This window comes from Urocitellus parryii, chromosome 14, assembly GCF_045843805.1.
Source record: "Urocitellus parryii isolate mUroPar1 chromosome 14, mUroPar1.hap1, whole genome shotgun sequence".
NCBI classification, from domain to species: Eukaryota; Metazoa; Chordata; class Mammalia; order Rodentia; family Sciuridae; genus Urocitellus; species Urocitellus parryii.
Genome location: NC_135544.1, coordinates 59,391,669 through 59,413,814, shown reverse-complemented (window position 1 = coordinate 59,413,814; position 22,146 = coordinate 59,391,669). Strand labels below are relative to the sequence as shown.

At 46.4% G+C, this 22,146-nt stretch overlaps 1 protein-coding gene across 2 annotated transcripts in view; it reads left to right on the top strand.

Moving 5' to 3' along the window:
* Positions 1 to 323: 323 nt before the first annotated feature.
* The window catches only part of LOC144250053 (dihydropyrimidinase-related protein 2-like), a 36,706-nt gene continuing 14,883 nt past the window's right edge, over positions 324 to 22,146 (top strand). The window contains exons 1-6 of one of the 2 annotated variants that reach the window (XM_077792419.1): positions 324 to 430; positions 13,515 to 13,679; positions 15,855 to 15,916; positions 16,175 to 16,255; positions 16,751 to 16,819; positions 21,057 to 21,177. In XM_077792419.1, the coding sequence (XP_077648545.1) occupies positions 385 to 430; positions 13,515 to 13,679; positions 15,855 to 15,916; positions 16,175 to 16,255; positions 16,751 to 16,819; positions 21,057 to 21,177 (544 nt within the window). In that variant the 5' untranslated portion in view covers positions 324 to 384. Of the gene's footprint in view, positions 431 to 10,862; positions 10,937 to 13,514; positions 13,680 to 15,854; positions 15,917 to 16,174; positions 16,256 to 16,750; positions 16,820 to 21,056; positions 21,178 to 22,146 lie in introns of those variants that run through there. The other variant, XM_077792418.1, reaches the window with a different exon arrangement.

Genomic DNA, 22,146 nt, shown 5'->3' with positions numbered 1-22,146 from the left:
TGTGTGTGTGTGTGTGTGTGTGTATTTAGATTTGTGAGTTCTTTCTATACCCTAGAGATTAGTGCTCTATCTGATGTGTGATGGGGCAAAACTTTTCTCCCAAGATGTAGGATCCCTATTCACCTCCCAGATTGTTTGTTTTGTGGAGAAGAAACTTTTTTAGTTTGAATCTATCTCATTTATTGATACTTGGTTTTAATTCTTGTGCTATAGGAGTCTCATTAAGGAATTTTGGGACTAATCCCATATGATTGGAATTAGGGCCTACTTTTTCTTCTGTTACATGCAAGGTCTCTGGTTTTATTCCTAGGTCCTTGATTCATTTGAGTGGAGTTTTGTGCATGGTGAGAGATAGGGGTTTAATTGCACCTCCCTCCAGTTAGAATGTCAGCGATTTTTGAAAATGGCAGCTATGATGAAGACAACAACAGTAAGTGTTGGTGAGGATTTCAGGAAAAATGTACACTCCTACACTGTCGGTGGGACTGTAGATTGGTGCAGCCAATATGGAAAGCAGTTTGGCGGCAATTCCTTGGAAATTTGGGAATAGAACCACCATTTGACCTAGCTATCCCTCTTTTTGGTCTATACCCAAAGGACTTAAAAACTGCATACTACAGGGACACAGCCGCATCAATGTTTATAGCAGCAAAATTCACATTAGCTAAATTGTGGAAACAACTTAGTAGATGAATGCATAAAAAAAAAAAAATGTGGCATTTATACACAATTAATATCACTCAGATACTTACCCTCTCGCTCAGTCCAGGAGACGCTAGTGCCCTTCACTACCTCTGTCAGAGCCTGGTTCGGACAGCTGGTGCCTCGGAGAGGACAGGCTGATCCTGCCTGCCTCCCATGTACCCTTTGTCACAGGGAGCGACATTCATGTGAGACCAAGTAAAATCCAGTCATAGACATTAATAGAATATCTCAAAAAAGTATTTAATAAAAAGGCTAGCAAATACAGGGTCTTTAATGAAACTTTAATAAAATTTATGAGACAAGGAAACTGAAAGCACAATATTTTCTTAGGAACTTTTCTGTTTGGTGTTATTCTTTACAATATAGCAGCTTTTCCTAAGAATGCAGGGAGTATGAAATTTCTAAGGCTATCTTGCTGTGTTCTCCATTAAACCCCTTGTCTTAAAAAAACCTTGGATCTAGATTAATCTTTGTAATTTTCTGAGTACCTGTATAACATATTTTTCTCAAGAATGCAGTGAGGTCGCCGTTTCCAAGAGCTCTTCAATTCTGAAATATAAGAAGTGTGTTTCCAGGCATTGAAACCCAAAGGCTCACCTAGACACAATGGAGTGAGCAGAATATATAAAAATCTCTCATGACAAATCTGAACTCTGCTTTTCCCAACCGTGTGAAGTCTACTGGAATAAGATTCCAAGTAATTTGGCAAGTCGAAGCCAAATATATACTTTGATATTCTTCTCGGGAGTAAGCCGTGTGATGTTACAGGAAGGCAGATTTTAGTGCTGAATTTCTGATCGTATCCCCCCAAAAGTTGTTCCATGCATATCATGCAAGAATGTAACCTCCAAAAAATAAATAAATAAAAGAGAGGACATTTGACGTAAGAAGGCTGGATAATATTTGCATGTTCGTGTATTTTTACCACACATCATACCTTCTTATTTCTTCCTTGCTCTGATTTGAAGCATATGCTTTCATTTTTCATTTTGGCTTACCGTGTTATCACTTAATAATAATTCAGTAAATTTACTTAGAACAAGAAAGTCACCTAATGACTCATGTCTTAGAGATGCTTTCAAATAAAAGTAATTGTGCATTTTGTACCATAGAGTATTCCCAGTGTTTCCTAGAATTGTTGCAACTGATGCTGGAGGCTTTGAAATAGAGCAGGAGGCATAAGGGCCGTGGCTTGTGACCCTTCCCAAAGTATGTAAGATTGATAGACATTGAATGCAAATAAACAACTATGCATCATTGAATTTTTTCCTGTCACTGAAATGCTAGTAGAGCTCAAGGAATTGTGAGCCTCTTTGTCTGCAGTACAGGAAAAATAAGAAATTTAAAGACTTGAGTTACATACAATTTCTGATAACATACCTTAGGTTGGTTCTCAGCTTAAAAAACACAAAAAGAGAAATGTCATCATTTTCCATAGCATTGGGAAACTTTTCATAGGTGGGAAACTTTACTATCAGAGCTCATCGGTTCTCAGACATTTATATGTTTTGAATACTTGGCCAATGTGCCTTTGGGATGCGTCCTCCAGTTGTTGTTTCAGTGATTTTGTTCATGCCTAACAACTGATGGCATCTTAATTTTGGTAAAATAATGTAAATGTTAAGGTGAAATTTAGAAATAAGAAAGGAAAAGCTGATATGTGTGTAGCTACTAGGTGTTTTTCTTCCTTTTTTTTTTTTATTTTTGTAAAGTAAAGCAAAAGATAAACCAAAAGGTTCTAGCTTAAGTTAGGTAAAATCAAAGAGGAGAAAAAAGAAGATAACATTGCTAATACTTCACTGCCACCTGTAATTTCCAAAACAACTAAGAGCATTTTTATTAAAATTAACTTTATTGACATTTATATTAAATTATATAGTCAATATTAAATAATTCAATCTATATTATGTTAAATTTACTTTGTTAAATTGTATTAATTTAAATAAAATTTAATGAATTTTTAAATATAAATCATACTATAATTTAACATAAGTTAATAAGCAATATCAATTAATAAAATAAATTTAAATCAAACCATCGTATTAATAAAAGAAATTTAAATAATACTACTAATAAAATTAATTTAAATTAGATTGATTTAAATTAGATTAATTTATATTAAATGATAGTATAATTTATATTTAAAAACATATTAAATTTTGTTTAAATTAATTTTAATAAAAACGTTCTGAATGGTTTTAGAAACTACGGGTGTCAGAGAAGTATGTGCTATGCAATCTGCTTTTTCGCTTCTCGGATTTCACCTACTTAAGCTAGAAACTTTTGATTCATCTTTTACCTTAATTTATCAAAAGGTTATAACTACTCCTGTTGTAAAGCTTTTCATCTTCCAAAAACTGTTGTCAGCTTATTTCTCTCCCCAACTTGTTTTGATCAAATGTTTTATAAAATGTGTTTCTAAGAACGATTGTAGAGCCCCCAATAGTAGGTAGATAAGCAGTCCAGATATTTAATGATACATTCTTACTAATTAACTTTTCCATTGGCAATGGATCATGTGATCCCACTTCGGGGTTGCCTCATAAAAATACTCTTCCTTCTGGACATATTTATCATCTGGAAAACTGAATTAATGTGAAGTGACTTTCGTAGAGAAATGGAAATCAGCAAAATGGATAGGGGTCATAGAATTTGGATTCAAAGCATCTTAGAATTTATCCACTAAGCTTCCTGTTTAGGTCCTCCCCATTGGAATTTTCGCTTGGTAGTTGTACAATGTTATCTTGGATAAACTAAATATTCTCAACGTTTTGCAACATTATATTTGGTTTTCATGTACTCTAAATCTGAGACATCCTTCTTATGGGTTGGATTTCTCTCGTTTCCTGTGATTGCATGTATCGTTTTTATCTTAATGCCATTAAGTGAGGTTGGAACTAGTGGTTCAAGAAGGCTGCTCTGTACAGTGGCTCACAAAAGTACATCAGAATTGATAACTGGTGATGATTATCTGCTACATTGGAACAAAATTCTATAAACAAAAAGTGCTACAAAAAACAAAACAAATTTTTTAAAAAGTACTATAGCAAAAAATCACAACAACAACAACAACTAAAGAAATAAAATAAAATACCTAGTAGCTATACACTTACATATACCAGCTGTTTTGCTTTCTCTTTTTGTCTACAAGCACATGCGTGCTTTTTCAAAAGGCCATGCTGTAAAACATCAAAAAGGGTTATGGCTTCTTTAGAATAATGCTAAATATTTAGAAGATCCTGGAGTACAGCTCTGGCCCTGTTGTGCAGGGACACTGGCGACGGTGTAAAGGTGGGCATGAAATCTGCAGTGGGTGTGAAAAGAGGACGCCCAGGTCCACCAAGTCCAACTCCAGCGAGGTTACTAAGAGGCACCGCTGCAGAACGTGGGACCAAGAGTGGATTCCCGTTGGTGCTTCTGCCAGCTCTTAATTTGGCTCCATCTTTAACATTTCCTGGTAAAGGGGTTCTGAAAAAGAACTATGAAGCACGGGTTGGGGTTGTTGATTTGGTTTCGGAGGTGTGCTGGGGACACTTGTTGAAGCCCCTCCAAGGCAACTCCTCATCCACTTTCTGACACCACCATAATCTTTATTCAACAAGTGCTCCATTTCGTCCTTTGGAACGTCCAGGATGCTCCCCATCAACTGCAATACTTCACGACGACGTTTGCCTTTTGTTATCTGGAAATGAGCGATTAGAAGGTTTCGCATGAGGACTTTGTCCACTTTTCCTTCTGCGCTGTTGACCAAAGTCGACAATTTCTGTTGTGCGTGGTCCAGCATTTCTTTTCGGAGCTCGTTTTGTTTTTTCAGTTCTGCCATCTGCTCTTCCTTGAGATCTAAGTCTTCTCTCAGCCTGGAAGCAGAATCCCACAGAGCATTCGCTTGATCCAAACGTTCCTGCAGTGATGTTACTTCTCCTTCTAGCTTTTCGGCCTTGTTCTTCCATTCAGCTATTGACTGTTTTTCTTTGGCTAGTTCAGCAGAATGCAGAGCTTTCTCTTCTTCTTGGAAGTGTTGAACCTCGTTTTCTCTTAGGATTTTTACTTTGGTCTCTTGAAAAATATCAGAATTCAGTGTTTGAGCGTCTCCTCTCTCTCCAGGCAACTGGGCTTTTAGTTCTTCAATAGTTTTCTGCAAGTTCTTAATTTCCTCCTCTCTTTCTAAAATTAACTGGCTATGCGCAGCATTCATCTGCTCATACTTGTACTTAAATTCATGCATTTCCTCCTTCTGCTCCTGTAAAGACTGAAGTAGTTGCATTTTATGCTGCTTTTGATTTTCAATTATATTCAGATGGTCTTGAATTTCATCTTCCAGATGATTTTTGACTATGTTCAGTTGAGATACCTCCAATTCTAGTTCTGTGATAGCATCAAGAGCTTCAGGCTCAGCCACTGGTGCAGCTTGATTGTGCTGTTCCGTAAGTATTTCCAGTTCTACTCGCAGATAGTTGTTTTCTGCTCTCATGTAGGTAAGACTTTTGTCCTTTCTTTCAACGGATTGCCTTAAAGTTTCATTTTCTCTTAAGGCCTGAGAACACTTATGTAAATCCTTTTGTAGTTGTGAAATTTTTTCTTCGAGTTTTTCAATAAAAACTTCTTTCTCATTTATGACTTGTGTCAATCGCTCCTCTTCTTCTATATAAGATGCCAAAATTTCCTCAGTTTCTTTTTCATCAGCAGTCATTTGCTCAATATTCTTTTTGAGTCCTGCTATTTCAAAGTCCTTCTCTTGATTGAGTTGAACTGCACATTCGTGTTTCAGCTTTAAGGCCGAGGTATTCCAATCATGTGCATTGGAGAGTTCCTGAATAGTCTGCCTGTGATTATTTGCTTCTTCCAACAGTCTTTTTTCTGCCTGGTGCAGTTTGGCTTCAGTCTCTTCTTTGTCTCTTTTGAGAGTCTCCGTGATAGTGTCTTTTTCTTGAGAGATTTGATTGTAAGCAGCAATAGATTCTTCCAACTTACGCCTTACATCGTCACGTGCTAAAATCAACATTTCATTTTCCGTCTTGAGTTCAACAGCAACTTTCGTTAAGTTTTCATTGAGCTGTTCCTCTTCAGAAAGATTTTGACTTAGGTTGCTAGCTTCAGCTTCTCGTTCTTTAGGCATGTCATCCTTACAATGACTGTTAGAGTCTTCATTCAGAGAGGTTCGATACTTACTCTTAAACCCAGACAGCTCCTCTTCAAGTTGTCTAATGTGATCCTTAAGCCCAAGGTTTTCCTGCTGGATGTTTGAACTATTTTTTTGTGACTGATTTAGCTGATCTACTAAATCTTCTACTTTTCCTTCAAGCTTCTGCTTGGTTAAATGCAAATCACTGAGGCTCCGTGCATTCTCAGTTAACTTCTCCTTCTGCACATGCAGCTCTTGGGATATGTTCATTTGCTCATCCTCAAGTTGATGAACTCTCTTTTTTTCATCATCTAGATCTTGTTCCAACTTCTTGATGACAAGGTCTCCTTCATTTTGTTGTTTTGATAGCTCATCTTGTATCAAAATCATGTGCTCTGTAGCTTCCCGATTCCGATGATCCAGTTCTTCTAACTCAGCCATCAGCATTTTCTTTTCATTGATAGTCTGATTCAGTTCTTCCTCCTTTGCCTTCAAGTGAAGTTTTAAGTCTAGTAATTGTACATTCAAATTCATGTCCGTTGAAGCTCTGTTTTTCATGACTTGATAGTCACGGCTCAGTTTTGACAGTGACATCTGAAGTTCCTCTTTTTCTTGACTCAATGATGACTTCTCTTTTTCTAGAGCTTCAACATGCATTTTAAGTTTCAGATTGTCTTCAGCAAGACGGTTATCCTGGTTTAAACCATTTAGTCTCACGATTTCCTTCTCCGCATCAGCCAGGGCTCGTTGAAGCCTGAACACTTCTTCCACTGCTGAATGCTGAGGAAGGGTTCTTCCCTTTTCTGCCACAGTAGAACTCTGCTCCCAAACTGAAATTTCATGCTGATGATCATATATGTCTGGACTTTGGTTTGGTTGAAGAGTCTTGATAGTATTTAGTACTTTGCAGATTTCACTTGAGTCAGAATGGTGCGTTCCCTGAGCCTCAGCAATCTGCCTCGAGTGGCCAACTTCAGATTCATGTTTTGCAACTTCAGTTGGTAATCCGTTTGTTTCTTGTTGTGATAAAATTATGTCACTAAAGTCCGTGTCATCATCACGAAAGGCTGAAAAATGACTACCGACCAGGGAACCGAACGGAGCCGGTGCAGTTGTTGTTGGTACACCACAAGCTCCCGAGCGTACTGATTGAGCAGCTGCCTGTAGTTGGAACATTTGATCTTGCAGTACAATCTGTCCTGCTTTAGGATGGCTGATCTCTACCTCTTTCTGTGGCAGTTGATTCTGGGAACTTACAGACTGATGGTTTATTTGTAGCTCTGATGCTTCATGCTTTTCTTCCAGGTCAGTACAGCACTTTTTCGGTCCTTCATTCTCACATCTTAGTGTGGAATCAGTAGTTTCCATTTCCTTTCTCGAACAATGATGTAAAGCTGCTTCTGGGTCTCCTAAGTCATCCAGAAGCATTTCCCTGTTGAAGGTGGAGCTCTGGCCGGTGAGGAAAGCCAAGCTGCTCCCCACCTGACCCAAGAAGTGGCCCAAGCCTGAGCCCAGGCCTCCAAACCAGGACCACATCGTGGCCACTTCAGCGATCCATCGGACCAGCTCTGAGAAGCGCGTCCATCACCATCCACTTCTCTGCCCCGAACGTCCTCCGGCGTTGCCGGGGTCGATTATGACCCAAGCGCTCAGAATTCCTCAGAGCGCGGGGTTCCTGGGGCTCCACCAACACTAATCATCCCTTCCTGCCTGTAAACTCAGAAGCCTGTCCTGCGCTTTGACCAGGGACTGGCATCCAGTAGCACACTCACCCCCTGCAGGGCCTCTGCTTCTTCCCTGCACTTGCCTGTCAGCTGTTGGCTCACAGGATTGGGCAGGGTTGGCTGGGAGGAGCTAGAGATCCAGGAAAGTGTCCCAGTTTGAGTCCCAAGGCAGTGTGCTGTGGAGCCAGGAAGAATCAATGTTGTAGATGAAATCCAAAGGTAGTTCACCGGACAGTTCCCTCTTGTCTGGGAGAGGTGGGCTTTTTGTCCCATTCAGTTGCATTCAGTTGACGAGGTGAGGTCTCGCTCCACATTAGAGAATGGAATCTATTTAACTAAAAGTCCCCGATTCAAAAGTAAATCTCACCCCATAACACCAGCACAGACACACACCCAGAATAAAAGCTGGCCAAGTATCTGGGCATCGTAGCCCAGACGAGTTAACATAGGTTATTTTATGCAATATTTTAGAGTACCTGCGTTTTGTCTGGGACTTGTCACATGAGGTCAGAGGTGGGATGTTTTACTTGTGGTATCAGATTTTAGAGCATTTTGGGGTTTGGATTCTTGGATTAAGGATCGGCATCTTGTAATAGCCCTCTGGAAATAGCTGGTGGTGTTTGCATGGAAGTACTTCCAGATTCTGCTTGTAGCTTCCAAGTTCAGGCCACTGTCCCTGGCCTGTTCTTGGCTTCCCCACCAAGCAGGTTCCCAGACTCCCCCCAGAATCCCCAATAGTGTTCCCCAGCACAGCCTGAGGAAGCCCGTGTGTGTGTGTGTGTGTGTGTGTGTGTGTGTGTGTGTGTGTGTGTTTGTTTGCAGGTCCTATGTAGACTTTTTGTAGTTCACGGTGGGTGGCTTCATGTCTGTGTTTTTTAGTGACAAAATGGCAAGTCCCAGAGTGTGAGCACAGCAAGGAGGACTGTGGCAGGACAGGGGTGCTTGGACCCCAAGGTCCACCTCTTGTCACTGCTGGTGGCTGGCTGGTGGCTGGCTGGTGGCTGAGTGCCCCCTCTGCAGGGGCGGATGGCATAGGAAGGTCCCCAGAGGGAAGGCCTGTGAGTTCCGGGCAAGTCTTTCCAGCTTGCATCCGAACAGGGACTCCGCTGCCTCCGGAAGTGAGGGTGACCTTCTGTCCTGTTCCCTTGGAGGGGCTCTTCCCAGGAGAGCTCGGTCGGGAAGAGGACTGTGGGAAAACCCATGCAGCTCCTCGGGGCTTCTCAACCTTGCTAGCTCTTGGAAGAAGCGCGAAGTACTCGGCTTCTTCTGGGTCCTGAGTTTTCAAGGGTCCCCAGCGCTAGGCACTGGCTCCCAAGCCAGTTCTGCATGCCCAGCGTGGAGGGCAGCTGTGGACTGCAGCCAGGGAGCCTGATGCATGTTCTCATGATACTGTCGCGGAGCCACAGGTCCTGCTGGTGAATGCAGGGGGAGGGCGGGAAGCAAATGGGAAACTGTGCTCTAATTGGCTGTGGTCAAAGTGGTCCTCAGCAGATCAGGGTGCTCACGAGAAATGCAGATCACCAGGTCCCAGCCTGCACCTAGCCTCAGAGCTCTGGGGGAGGCCCACACTGGGTTTTAATAAGCTCTCAAGGTTGTTCTTGTGAGCTCCAAGGGGCATGAGGACCCTGACACAAGTGATCTGCCACCCCTGGGGCACCTGGGGTTGTGGGCTGTCACTGGTCTGAGGGTGTCCTCTGCAGACACCTCCCACTGTGTGGGCTAGGGAGGGGGGAGTGCTTGCTCTAGGGCGTGGAGCAGGAATGCTCAGGAGGGCTTCCCAGAGTTCCCAGGTTAAGGAGGGAAGCGAAGCTGATGGAGGAACCGAGCTTTTGAAAGATAATATTTTTTCTTCTAAAAATTAAAGACCTGGGGTGCAGCTCACTGGTAGAGGCTTGCCTAGAATTGCCCTGGGTTCCAAAAAAAGGAAGAAAAAAAAGAGGAATAAATTGGAACGTTTACCACCAGGTTTGAAGCTGCTCTAAAGGCTCAGTGGTGGAGCACTTGCCCGGCATGTGTGAGGCTACTGTGCTCAGCACCACATATATATAAAAAATAAAGATCCATGGACAACTACAAAGAAGCAGCTGCTCATTTAATACTAAGAGTGACAAAGGGAACAAAAGAAAAATAACCCAGGGTCAGAACTGTCTTATTTCTCTGTAATGTATGTGCAAATTAAAAATATTATCAAATGCTTTATCTAATAGTACTAACATTAAAGTATTTTTAAAAGTCATCGGAGAGCAATAGAGTGGAAAGGATCGTTCTCTAGCTGCGAGCTTGTGGATCTTGGCCTTGGCAGTGTTTGCCCTTCTCCCGGGAGTGGTGGGTTCTTTTAATCCCAAAGGAAACAGATCTGCTGAAAATATCAGGCTTCCTTGTTTACTTTGGCTAGAAGGCCTGACCTTAAATCCAGCCATGTGTAGGACAAATGTTGTTTATCTGTACACATGTGCAAATACATCTACCTACAAACACAAGTGTTTTGTACACACACACACACACACATGCACACACACACACATGGACATACAGACAGGCCTTGTTCTTGGTTTCATTTTATGTCCACCATTATTTTTTTCCTCCTATATCATCTTTTATTCCTATTTCTGCTTTAATCAAGTCTTCTTATAATTATCTTTTTAACCCACTTTAAAATTTTTTGAGAGGAGACGAACTATAAATAAAAAAAAATAGAATAAAAATACAATGTGTAGAGAAAAGGTATAGAGGAAACGTACCAAATTCGAGTAGGCTGGTTTTTGGCAGGGTGATGGTGGTAGAGATTGGATTAGATGTGATATTAACTTTGCCTAAAATTTGAGATTTTCTACTTTTTTTTGTTTTTTTTTTCTGCAGCACTGGAAAATGAACCCAGGGCCTCATATGTACTAGCAAGGGCTCTACCACTGAGCCACACCCTGAGCCCTAAAACCTTTTTTTTTTTTTTCAAGCAGTCTTTCCTCTTTCTTTGTTCAGTACTGAGGATTGAACCCAGGCCTTACACGTGCTTGGCAAGCCCTGGACATCTCCATCTATCCCAAGAAAACATGTGTCTCCCGCATCCCCTGCCACCAGTGGAAGACGGCCCTCTGATTGGCAGGCAGCATGGCTGCGCAGGGGCCCTCTGGGCTTCACAGCAGCTCTGGGGCATGAGCAGGAAAAGCTGCTGGGCTCTAGGACAGTACAAATGTCCCTTCATATCCACACATACTGCATCTGTGAATTCAACCCACTGTGGGTTCAACCAACCACAGGTCGAAAATGTTTGGAAAAAAACATTCCAGAAAGTACCAAAAAGCAAAACTAAAATGTGCTTCAAAGCAAGTAGTAATGCTGAATCCACTGAATCCGCTCCAACGGAGGCATGCAGGCATCCCTCTAGGTATTATGAATAATCTAGAGATGATATAAAGTATGTGGGATTTAGCTAGTGGTAGGGGGCCTGCTTGGGGGCCCTGGATTTGATCCTGAGCACAATAAAGCAAAAGGAAGGAAGGAAGGAAGGGAGGGAGGGAGGAAGGAAGGGAGGGAGGGGACACTCAAGGTTTTGAATGGGTCATATGCAAATGCTATGCCATTTTACATAAGGGACCTGAGTGTCTGTGGATTTTGGCATGGGCAAGACTTTGCCTCGTAATACCAAGGGGTGACTCTAACTCTGGCTGCTTCACCTGATCCTGTGTGGCGGAACGTGAGAGCTGAGAGGCGACATTCTTTTACTTACTTAGTTCATTTATTGAGCTCTTCCTGTGTCCCAACCCTCAGTCCCTGCTCTGAGGAATTTGTCCTAGTGGGGGCGTGGTCAGACAGCACATTATTAGTGATGCCTGTATGGAAACTATTTCAAATCGTGGTGTCCCCATGGGATGGTGACAGACCTGATGAGAAGGATGAGGAACAAGGACAGTAGATTTCCAGAGAGGGGGCATCTGGGATGGGCAGGTGCTGGGCTGCCCAAAGAAGTGACAAGCTGTCAGGGTGGCCATGGCCGTGAGCAGGTAGGGGACAGAGTGCATTGGGGATGTCAGCTGGGCCCAGACCCACGGGACCTGGGGAAGGAGTCTGAATTTGACTCTGTAGATGGAGGCTGGCCCCTGAAGGATTTCAGCCGGCGACTGGCAGCAGCTGAGTAAAGGTTTTAGAAAACTCACTTGGCTGCTTAGGAGGGAGGTTTGGAGGAGGGCGAGAGGTGAAGCAGGGGAGTGGCCGTGGAGACTGTCCAAACTGATTGTTGCTGAGGTTTTTCTGTTTTTTTTTTTCTTCTTTTTCTTTTTTTGTGAGGAGGGAGTCAGGGGCACAATTTAAGAAGAAGAATTAGAATTGTTTTGTCATAATTTCTGGTAACATTTTACCAACGGAACAGAATTGCATTTAAAATGTGCATCGATTTTACTTTTTTAGATAATGTTAGCGTATTACAGATATCAGGACTGATCGATTATATAGACATGCATATATTTTATACTAATGCTTGCAAATATTTATGGAAAAGTGGATTCTATCCAAAGAAATTTACCACAGTGTGCCATATTTTTATAAATTTTTTAATTGACACATAGTAACTGCATGTACTTTCATATGGTGCAGTGTGACATTCAGTGCATATATACAATTTGTAATGATCTGATCAGGGTAGTCAATATGTCCGATGACCATATCCCTGACATATATAAAGGCAAGCTCAGGGGATCCCAGTTTAGCAGCATCTGCAAGTTTGATTCATTTCAGAAATCTGAGCTCACCGTGTTGCCAAGGCTGGCATTTTCTTAGCTCAGAACTGCTTACCTGGGTGCAGAACATCTAATATTTTATTTAGGAAGAATGCCTCATTGCTTTAGGCATCTGGAATCCTGGGCTTCATCTTTCTTGTTGCCCAAGTTTGATTCAACCTTGGACAAATCGTTTTGCTTTGTATTTCTGAGGTGCTTCCTGTAAAGCTGGGTGACAGTAGTCTAGAAAGCCTGTCATCACAGTGGCTGGGTGAGAGCTCCCCTAGGCCTAGGAGAGACAATGGCACCTGCAAGGGCCCTGTGGTGGGAGGACGGGCTGGGGGTGCAGCACCCCCAAAACAGCCTTTGGCGCTGGAGAGCAGAATGCAAGGTGGGGCTGATCTAGGATCATGTGTGGAGGTTGGCTGGGATTCTAACCTTTATATGACGTGCAATGGGACACTGTTGGAGGGTTTAAATCAGGGAGCTCGATAAGGGTGATAGCTACGCCTCTCATTTAATCCCCATAATAAATGTCTGTGCTGGGTAATATTGTCCCCCATTTTAAACCAGCAAGACATTTCTGACCATGGAGATTAAGTAGTTTACCCAAGAGTACCTTGAAGGGGGAGCCAGGAAACAGACCCCAGGTAGCCTGAGCCATGGTCCTTTGTCCTCCGGGTCAGCCTACCTCCATAATAATATCACAGCAGCCACCGTTTTAGAATGCTTTGAACTCTTAAGATGAAAGATTTCCCTTAAATTACAGACTGGTATTATGCTGCAGAAACATGAGCGGCCACGGGAGAGTAGCTGAGCCTGGGCACTTTGGAAAGGCCCGAGTGTGTGGCTGCGCTCCAGTCCCCCCAGTGCCTAGCTGTCTGGTGGGGGCGTCTCATGGCAGCTATCAGCACAAAGAAGTTCTGGCTCCTCTGGCCGGTCATTTGACACTGCCATTGTTCATAAGGACACATTGTCCATGAAGCGTGCCCCCGGGGTTAGGGACTTGGAGTTGGGAAATCAGATCCGGGCAGTTCACGTGTGGTTTCCCCGGAGCATCCAAGGACAGGTTTCTCCTTCGTCCCTCCTGAGTACTCAGCTGGCTTCAGAGCATTCTTAGGGGCTGACGAAGGCATCGCTGTCTCGGTTGGGAACCCAAGAAGCCCTGTTCAGGGGCCAAGTGGGAAAACACCTGCCAGCCATGGCCTGTGAGTTTCTTGAAGATGACGCCGTGTGTCTCTTCTCTCCTAGTTGACCACGTTGTTCCCGAGTCTGGGACGAGCCTGCTGGCCGCCTTTGACCAGTGGAGGGAATGGGCCGACAGCAAGTCCTGCTGTGACTACTCTCTGCACGTGGACATCACCGAGTGGCATAAGGGCATCCAGGAGGAGATGGAGGCGCTGGTGAAGGACCACGGTAGGTGGCGCTGCCCTGACACCTGCTGCTGATGGCTGCGCTTCCGCCCAGGCATTGGCAGGGCCCTGGGGAAACTCTGGGTACTGCCTCTGGATCCCAGTTGTGCTTTTTGCTGGTGCCTGGCCCTGAGCAAGGAGAGCGGGCTTTGGGCAGCAGCCTGTGCTCACTGGAGGGCCTAACCCCCTGCAGTCGTGGTTGGTAGAGAATGTGAGCCCTGCTACTGGCCTGTTTTTGGGTGGCAGCTGCCTACAGCTTGCTGGTCTCAGGGACCCTTGCTCTCTAGCCAGGCTGGGAGTTGGGGATGTGGTGAGCGTTGGTTGAGCCCCGTGAGGCTGCTGGGCAGTCAGGGTGCACCTGAGCCGTGAGTCCAGGGTCGATGTGAAAGTAGGGGGACACTTCACACCTAAGGGGGCTTTTCTGTTTCACAATTTCCAGGGATTGGAGAGATTCACTGGGAGGTGGGAGGAATCCACCTTAAGGTGTCTCCAGGACTCCGGTTCACAGGAGCCTGGGGGCTCAGGGGTTTGGTGGGGAAGTCAAACCACGTGGTGTTTCCAGGTCTTCTTGAACTTGGCTGGGGACTGGGTTTCTGGGGCCACTTGTTGACCTCACTGGGTCTTGACCTTCAGGGAAGCATCATGCACGTAGGGGACTTCCAGGCTCAGGCGTGCTGTGTGCTGTGATCCACAGCAGGAGGGAAACCTGGACGTGGATGTGGATGTGGATGGGGTGGGGATGGGGGGCAGCCACAGATGTGGTGCAGAATCTGCAGGATGGAGAGCTAGAACCTCAGCCTTATTTCTTTGCCCTTCCACAGGCTAGCTCTGTGACCTTGGGCAAGTTGCTTAAAGTTTATGGTTCTCCCTTTAAAAAAAAAAAAATCTCCCACATGAGCATACTGCACTGCGATGTTTCTTTCCAGCCTGAAGATTCCACAAACAAGAAAGTGGGTAACCTTTGACCTTCTTCACATTTGAGAATAACCAGACTCCAATGGATTTAACTCTCAATATTTAGAGTGAATCTACTTTAAACCAGGCCTGAGAGTTACCATGACAACTGTTGCCTAGCAAGGAGAGAAGGGTCAGGATGTCCAGGAGCATTTAACTCAGGCAGCGCCCAGCACCCCAGGTGGCTTGAATTAAGCTCCAAGGCGAGGGGGTGCTTGAATTAAGCTCCAAGGCGAGGAGGTTGTCAGGACGATTGTTTAACATTGTGATGAATGTTGGGCAGGGGTGTTTGGTCTGTTGCCTCGGGAGGCGGGGAAGCAAGAACTCAGAGAAGAGAGGATGGGCCCGGGATGTCTGCTTGTTGAGCCACTGGACCTTTTTTTATTTAAAAAAGAGTTTCTTAAAAATCGGCAAGGAGTATAGTCTGCTTGCCAAAGAGAAGACATGTGGTACTGATCTTCACAGACAGAAACTTCTAATTCATTTTCTTATTAAAGGCACGACAGACTTGTGTTGGGGGCAGCTTAAAAAAAAATATAGGAACTGTGGTAAAATACACATAACCCAGAACTCACCCTTCTAACCACCTGTCAGTGTCCGGGAGAGTGGCACGAAGCACATCCATCTCCAGAACCCTTCCTCTTACTACACTGAAACTCTGCACATTAAACAATGCGTCTCCACGTGCCCTTGTCTGTAGCCCCAGGCAGCCAGCCCCATTCCACTTCCTGTCTCTCCAGGCCCCTCAGAGGAGTGGATCACATGGTATTTGTCTTATTGAAGGTGTCAGAATGTCCTTTTTAAGGCTCAGTGAAATTCTGTTGCATGTATAGACCAGATTTTATCTCATCATCCATTGGATGGCCACTTGGGCTGCTATGAACATGGGTGTATAACCACTTCAGCTTTTCATTTTGATATCATTTTAAGCCTCCTGAACAACTATAAGACTACTCAAAGGAATTCTCATGAACCCTGTCCCCAGAATTCATTGGTTGTTTATGTTTTACCCGGTTTGCTTTATCATTCTCTCTGTATCTCCATCTCTGTCTCTTTTCCTTTCTCCCCTCTCTCTCTCTGTCTCTCTGTCTGTCTGTCTGTCTCTCTCTCTCTCTCTCCCCATACACACACACACATGTGGTAGCATCACTTTCTCATTCCCTTCCAGATTATTTGGTTTGTGTATTAAAAGTCACGTCTCCCTCTCTATTTTGTCTGTCCCCAGGGGTCAACTCCTTCCTCGTGTACATGGCTTTCAAAGATCACTTCCAGCTAATGGATTCCCAGGTACGCATCAGCTCTTCTGAATGGGCTGGTGGGCACGTGGTCACTGCTGCCCCCTGGGAAAGCATTCTCCAGTATACGTACATCCTTGGCTTTGTGGGGCTCGGCTGGTGGAGTCATTTAGGGATGTGATTCAGCCTTTGGGGAGAATGTGAGCCCAGGGCTTTAGCCCTGGCTTCTTGCTCTCATCCGTGTCCTTTCAGTTTGTGCTGTTTTGTAAATTGCAGAGTCCTTGACTGATCCCACCTTCCTCTCTCTCAGATTTATGAAGTACTGAGTGTGATCCGGGATATTGGTGCCATAGCCCAAGTCCACGCAGAAAACGGCGACATCATTGCAGAGGTAGGGGGCTTTCGTTTGCATCATTTCTGCATCTCCTGGAGGGTGACGCGGGTAGCTGAACACCAAGGAGGGAGATCAGAGGGCCTGGTGTTCCTGGGCTGGACTCCGCTGCAGTCTCCCTGCAGGCATGAGCGTCCCGCCAGCCAGTCCCTGTTTCAAGGAGGCTGTTTCCCTTGGGACCGTAGTGCAGCTGCCTTGGGTGGGGTTCGGAAGCTCCCTGGTCACGCCTGGGCATCTTACACTGTGGCTGAGGCTGAGGACCAGGAGCATATTGCTCTCAGCCTCCCAGGGGAAGGCTGAGTGGTTTGCAGAGGCTGGTCAGACAGGCCAGGGTATAGGGCAGTGAACCTTTTTCTTTATAAGGTCTTGGGACGAGGGCAGAGTGATCAGCAGAGCCAATTTCACATTTTGCTCGGGTCACCCTGGTCCCAGGTCTCTGTTGGTCAGACCTGAAGGCCAGCTTCCTGACCACCTGGCTTTCTTTACACATTTCAGGAACAGCAGAGGATCCTGGATCTGGGCATCACAGGCCCTGAGGGACACGTGCTGAGCCGGCCTGAGGAGGTGAACACCCCCAGATGGGATACGGGACTTGAGGTCCCTTGGGTGCTGTGCAGAGCATGCAGAGCCTTCTTTGTGCCAGTTGAGAACGGGGCTTTTGTCGTGCAGACTGGTCTCTCTGAGAAGCTATGGCTCACATGTGTGTGCAGGCGTGCGTTGTATATCTACACAGGCAAAATGAAGTGTTCTACGGAGCCCAGAGGTAGAGGGTGGGATTGTGTGGCCTGAGTGCTCCTCTCTGGTTTTCCAAGCCCTTCCTTGGGAAGCTCTTGATTATCTTCCTGTCGCCTAGTAGTTTATAACCAGCAGCCAGTTACCAAAACAGGAACGCAGATCACCAAGCTCTTCTGTGTCTCTGGGGGGTTGTAAGCTTTTCCGTGGTAAGCCTGCACACAGCACAACACGATCAGCAGAGTTTGGTGGACAGACCCTTAAAACTGGGGAAGGAAAATTTAGAGCAGGATCCTGTTTGGCGCCACAGCCAAGAATCAGGGCCCTGGCTGGGATGAGTGAGTCACGATTGGGAACAGGAAGGGGGCTCACAACCGTGTAGGTGTAGGTGACAGACAATCTCTTCTTCCCAAGTAGAATTTTTGGCCTTTAAATGCTTTTCAGATTTTGGTCAAGGTCAAGCTGTGGCAGACCTGGCTAAGGCCGAGTCTGGCAGCTCTGAGCCAAGAGAACAATGAGGGAGTCTGAACAGATGTTCTCCAGAAAGAACTGGTGGAAAAACAGAAGGTGTGGAGGAGGAAGAGCAACCGCCAAGGACCTGGGCAGATAGAAGCTTGAAATTAGGAGTTTTCCTCCAGAAACAGGAGAAGGAAGATGCTTGACCAGAGGGCTGTAAAGGGGCAGGACCACTGAAGCAGAGCTTTAGGGCTGTCCCACAGCAAACAGGAAGGCAGCTCGCCTGGGTTTACTGGGAAGGAGAGCTGCAGGGGGGAAGCTGTTCTGGTTGCACCGGGTGCAGCTAGTTGGCAAGGCTCCTCAGGAGACACAACTCAGGGCAGGCACCAGTCAGGGAATGTCTTTTCATCTGACTTGGAGGCACCTGCACTGTGCCCGGGGTGTTTCCCCTGAGTAATTTCACCGTGTGACAGTCCTTCGAGATGAGGAGGGGACACAGGGAGTCTTCGAGGCCTGATGGGTGGCACAGTAGAGTTAGAGCTCTACCTCACTCCAGCTGCACCTCCTCTCCCTTTGTCAGTTTGCCAAGAGAGGTCTGTTGTGAGCTACCCCCTGAGTGGGCGGTAAAGGGAATGAAACATGGAAACATTCTGAGTGGCTCTGAGCACCCCCGTCCCATTGGGGAGAGCCCCCAACACATAGGAAGCAGCAGCTAATACCACAGTCCAGTTTCCATGCGGTTTCAGGGTCTTTCAACCACTCACATCATGATGTTAACGGAGTTTGAACTTACCAACACCTTCCTGCCGCCATGTTTTTCTTCCCAACCCACCATGTGAGACCACTCAGTAGGGTTTTCCTTGGTCATTATCTGAGAAGATGGAGGAGATTGGAGAGAATTCTGGAGATCACTGTCTGTAATGGGCGAGAGGTGACTGAGCATGTGTTCTTTCTTTTTTTTTAATTTAATTTTTTAAATTGCTTTTATTTTTTTAAATACATGACAACAGAATGCATCACAATTCTTATTACACATATATAACACAATTTTTTTATATCTCTGTATATAAAGTGTGTTCACACCAATTCATGTCTTCGTACATGTACTTTGGATAATGATGTTCGTCACATTCCACCATCCTTGCTAATCCCCTGCCCCCTCCCTTCCCCTCCCACCTCTCTGCCCTCTCTAGAGTTCGTCTATTCCTCCCATGCTCCCCCTCCCTACCCCACTATGAATCAGCCTCCTTATATCAGAGAAAACATTCGCCATTTGTTTTCTTTTGGGATTGGCTGACTTCACTTAGCATTTCTTCTCCAACTGCAAATGCCATGATTTTATTCTCTTTTATTGCTGAGTAATATTCCATTGTCGAGCAGGTGTTCTGATTTGGGCTGTGCAGGCTTCTGCAGGGCAGAGAGATGAGAGAGACATGGTCCTTTCTGAAGGGACTCACGAGCTGGGGACAAAGAGGCAGATAGGAAGCAAGTACATAGGACGGAATGTGATGAGCTAGGAGCAAGGAGCGACCCAAAGACCCTGGTACTAGGAAGAGCCTGGGGACTCAGATGCAGGTGAAGAATGCCTCGTGGAGAGGGGAACTCCCGCCTGGGCCTCACAGAATGTCATGCACTGTGTCTGCCAGGAGTCCAGGGGGCCAGTGCGGTTGAGCAGGTGGTGTACTGACAGTGTGTGTCTCTGGATAGGTCGTCTCCTTTGCAGAAGGTGGGAATAGATGACTTCCCAAGTCCCCGAGAGCCCTATAACGAGGCAGAGATTTTACTTTTAAACTATCCTACTCTTTCAGCATTGTGTGGAGCAGTGTGTGATTATGCACCAGAAGCCCACACCTAAGGAGGGTAAACTCGTGGTACAGGTGGAGTTTAACTGACTTCTCTTCTGAGGAGCGAAGGTTTCGGTTGAGCCTCTTGCTGGCTGGGGCAGGGGTGGGGACCAGCTCACTTCACACACAGCACATAGCACACAGCAGGTATGCAGATCCAGACAGAGCCCTGGACCTGGATTCTTCTGTCCAAGGCTGGTCCTGGTGGGAGTCAGTCCCCCAGGGGTAGAGCCCCTGGTTAAAGGCTCCTTGTCCCCCTAATTAGACCCATTGCACTCACTAGTTTGCTTGGGACAGTTCAGGGCTGGCCCTTCTGCAGAATGTTACTTTGCAAATGTGATCTCTGCGGGGTCGGTCAGAAAGTCTCCTTAGGGAATCCTTGATAGTGCCTCTTCCCCGTCAGAAGTGTCTGTGTGGGACATTGAACTGGGTAGCTTCTGGCATCCCTGGGGAGTGCTGAGGACCGAGGCAGAGCCCTCTTCATACTTCACTCTGGGGACTTGTGAAGCCCTGGAGAGGGGGGGGTGGGTCCCTTCCCCAGCTATGCCAGGAATTAAAAAGATTTGGGTGCTTCATGAGCATGTTCAAGAGCCATTTGCCCTGCCTGTGGACCTCCAGACAGCCCTCTTCACATAGGTGGTGCCCAGACGGCCACATGTGAATGGAGCTGTCTTACTTCTCGCCATTAGTTTACCCGTTACAGCCAGAGGGGAACCTGAGCCCCAGGCCAACTTGGGGATTCTGGGTTAGCGACTCCAGGTGGAAAGTACCAGCTCTGAGGAATGCCCAGCTTTAAGTACCCTTAATAAAGTGAAGTCATTTATTTGTGCAGCAAACATTATCGAGCATCTGCTGCAAACCAGGCACTACCCTGGGAGAGTTGGGGGCAGGGCAAGGAGGAGCAGGCCACCCCTTCCCTCCCCTTGATGAGTGCACACCACAGGCTGCTGGAAGGAGCCCGTGACCTCTCGAGGCTGCATGGACACAGCCTTACCTGCCATTTTAGACACACATAGCTGATTGCCCTGAAGATAAACTGCATCTGGGGAGTCTTCCCTGATGGGTATTCACGGGGGATCTTTAAAATACTGTCCACTGAGGCAGCCGATGTGCAGAGCCAGGTTTACCAGTTACAGCCAGTGGGGAACCTGAGCCCCTGGCCAACTTGGGGATACTGGGTTAGTTTATGAGCTCAGTCCTCCCCTCTGGGGCTCAAGGGCGTACCAGGCAGCGGCTGGCCGGCCGTGTTGGTGTGTGCACACAGAGGCCCTTGGTGCTCACAGCTGCTGCTGCCTGTCCCTGTCCTGAGCCCTGTGAGGGTGCATTGTTTTGGGGGTGATGCTGGTTTCGTTCATGAGCTTTTGACAGAAGCCCAGTCCAGAGTCACAGTACTCAATGTCTTGGCTCAAGACTGGCTGCTGAACCAACGTACTGAATAGAGATCAGCCAGTTCCCTGGACATGGTGGTTCTCAAATATTAGCATGTTTTATCCCCCATGGCTGGGCCCTGCTCCTGGAGTTCTGGTCCCCGGGTTTTGGAATCTGGTCCCTGGGCCAGGAATCTGGGTTTCTTATGGACCTGGTTGATGCTGATGTTGTCAGCTTGTGGAATAAGGCCCTATCCCTGCCACCATTCCTATTTTGATTGACACTGGGTACCCCCTGGGGCAGAACCTTGGGGACACAGCAGTCAGTCTCTTGGTGGGTAGAGGATAAAGATGGGGGCTCTGGGGTGGGCTGAATTCTTATACCTCGCTCTTCTGCTGCAGGTGGAGGCGGAAGCTGTGAATCGTTCCATCACCATTGGCAACCAGACCAACTGCCCTCTGTACATCACCAAGGTGATGAGCAAGAGCGCGGCTGAAGTCATTGCCCAGGCCCGGAAGAAGGGTGAGTGCTGTGGGCTGGGCCACCTGGCTGTGGACAGGTTGGCGGGAGGGAGGGCTCCTCACCCAGGAGGGCTCCTTTTCCGACCCTCATGCCAACTGGGACACTTTTATCACGTTCCAGCATTAACCTAATTACAGCCCAGCGAGGCAGGGAGCTCCAGTTTCCTGTCTTTGTTCCTCTGCTGCGGCCTTGTTCTTATCTATTTAAAGCCGCAGCCGGCTGGTGGGCGCCCCCCGCCCTGTAGAAAAGTGGGATTTAGTTTGATGCCGTCTAAATAAACTAGGCACATACGTGGGTGACGTCGTTTTTCATTTGCTACAGAGCCTTTCTGGGGAACGTTACTTTGCAAAGGTGTCTCCCCTTGGAGGCTGGTGATCTTGGCGGGGTAGGTCAGAAAGCCTCGTGGTGGGCAGGGGTGCCTTTCTGCCCCAGATAAGATCCTGGGCTTGAGTACACCCCCGCCCCTTTAATAAACTATGGATGCATCCTGGGCAAGGCTGGCTCTCTGTTCATACTAGGGAGTCATTGAGAAGGCTCTGGAAACTAATTCATTGAGTGCAGCTTCCAGCGCTTCCCTCAGGGGACACTTCCTTGTGTGGAGCATCTTCTGCATAATGAATGCAGCAGAGACCTGTTGTCCCCAGCTTGGGAGCTCGCTCCTCACACAGGGAGCCTGAGAGCCCAGAGTTGGCTTTGATGGTGGATCTTAGTCTGATCTGAAATGAACACGAGAAAAGGAGCCCCTTCTTCCTAACTTTTTTCTCTCTCCCTACCGCTTGCCTCTCTACCTGCCCATTTCTAATTTTCTCTTGACTGGGTCTTGTCTTTCTCAGCCTCTCTTTCTCTTAGTCTCTGTCTGTACCTGTGTCTCTCTCTGTTTCTGTCGGTAGGGAGCACTTGGACCTCTGCAGCTCCGTTTCCACTTCCCCGAGGAAGGTGATCCACACAGATCGGGGAGGGCTGTGGGAT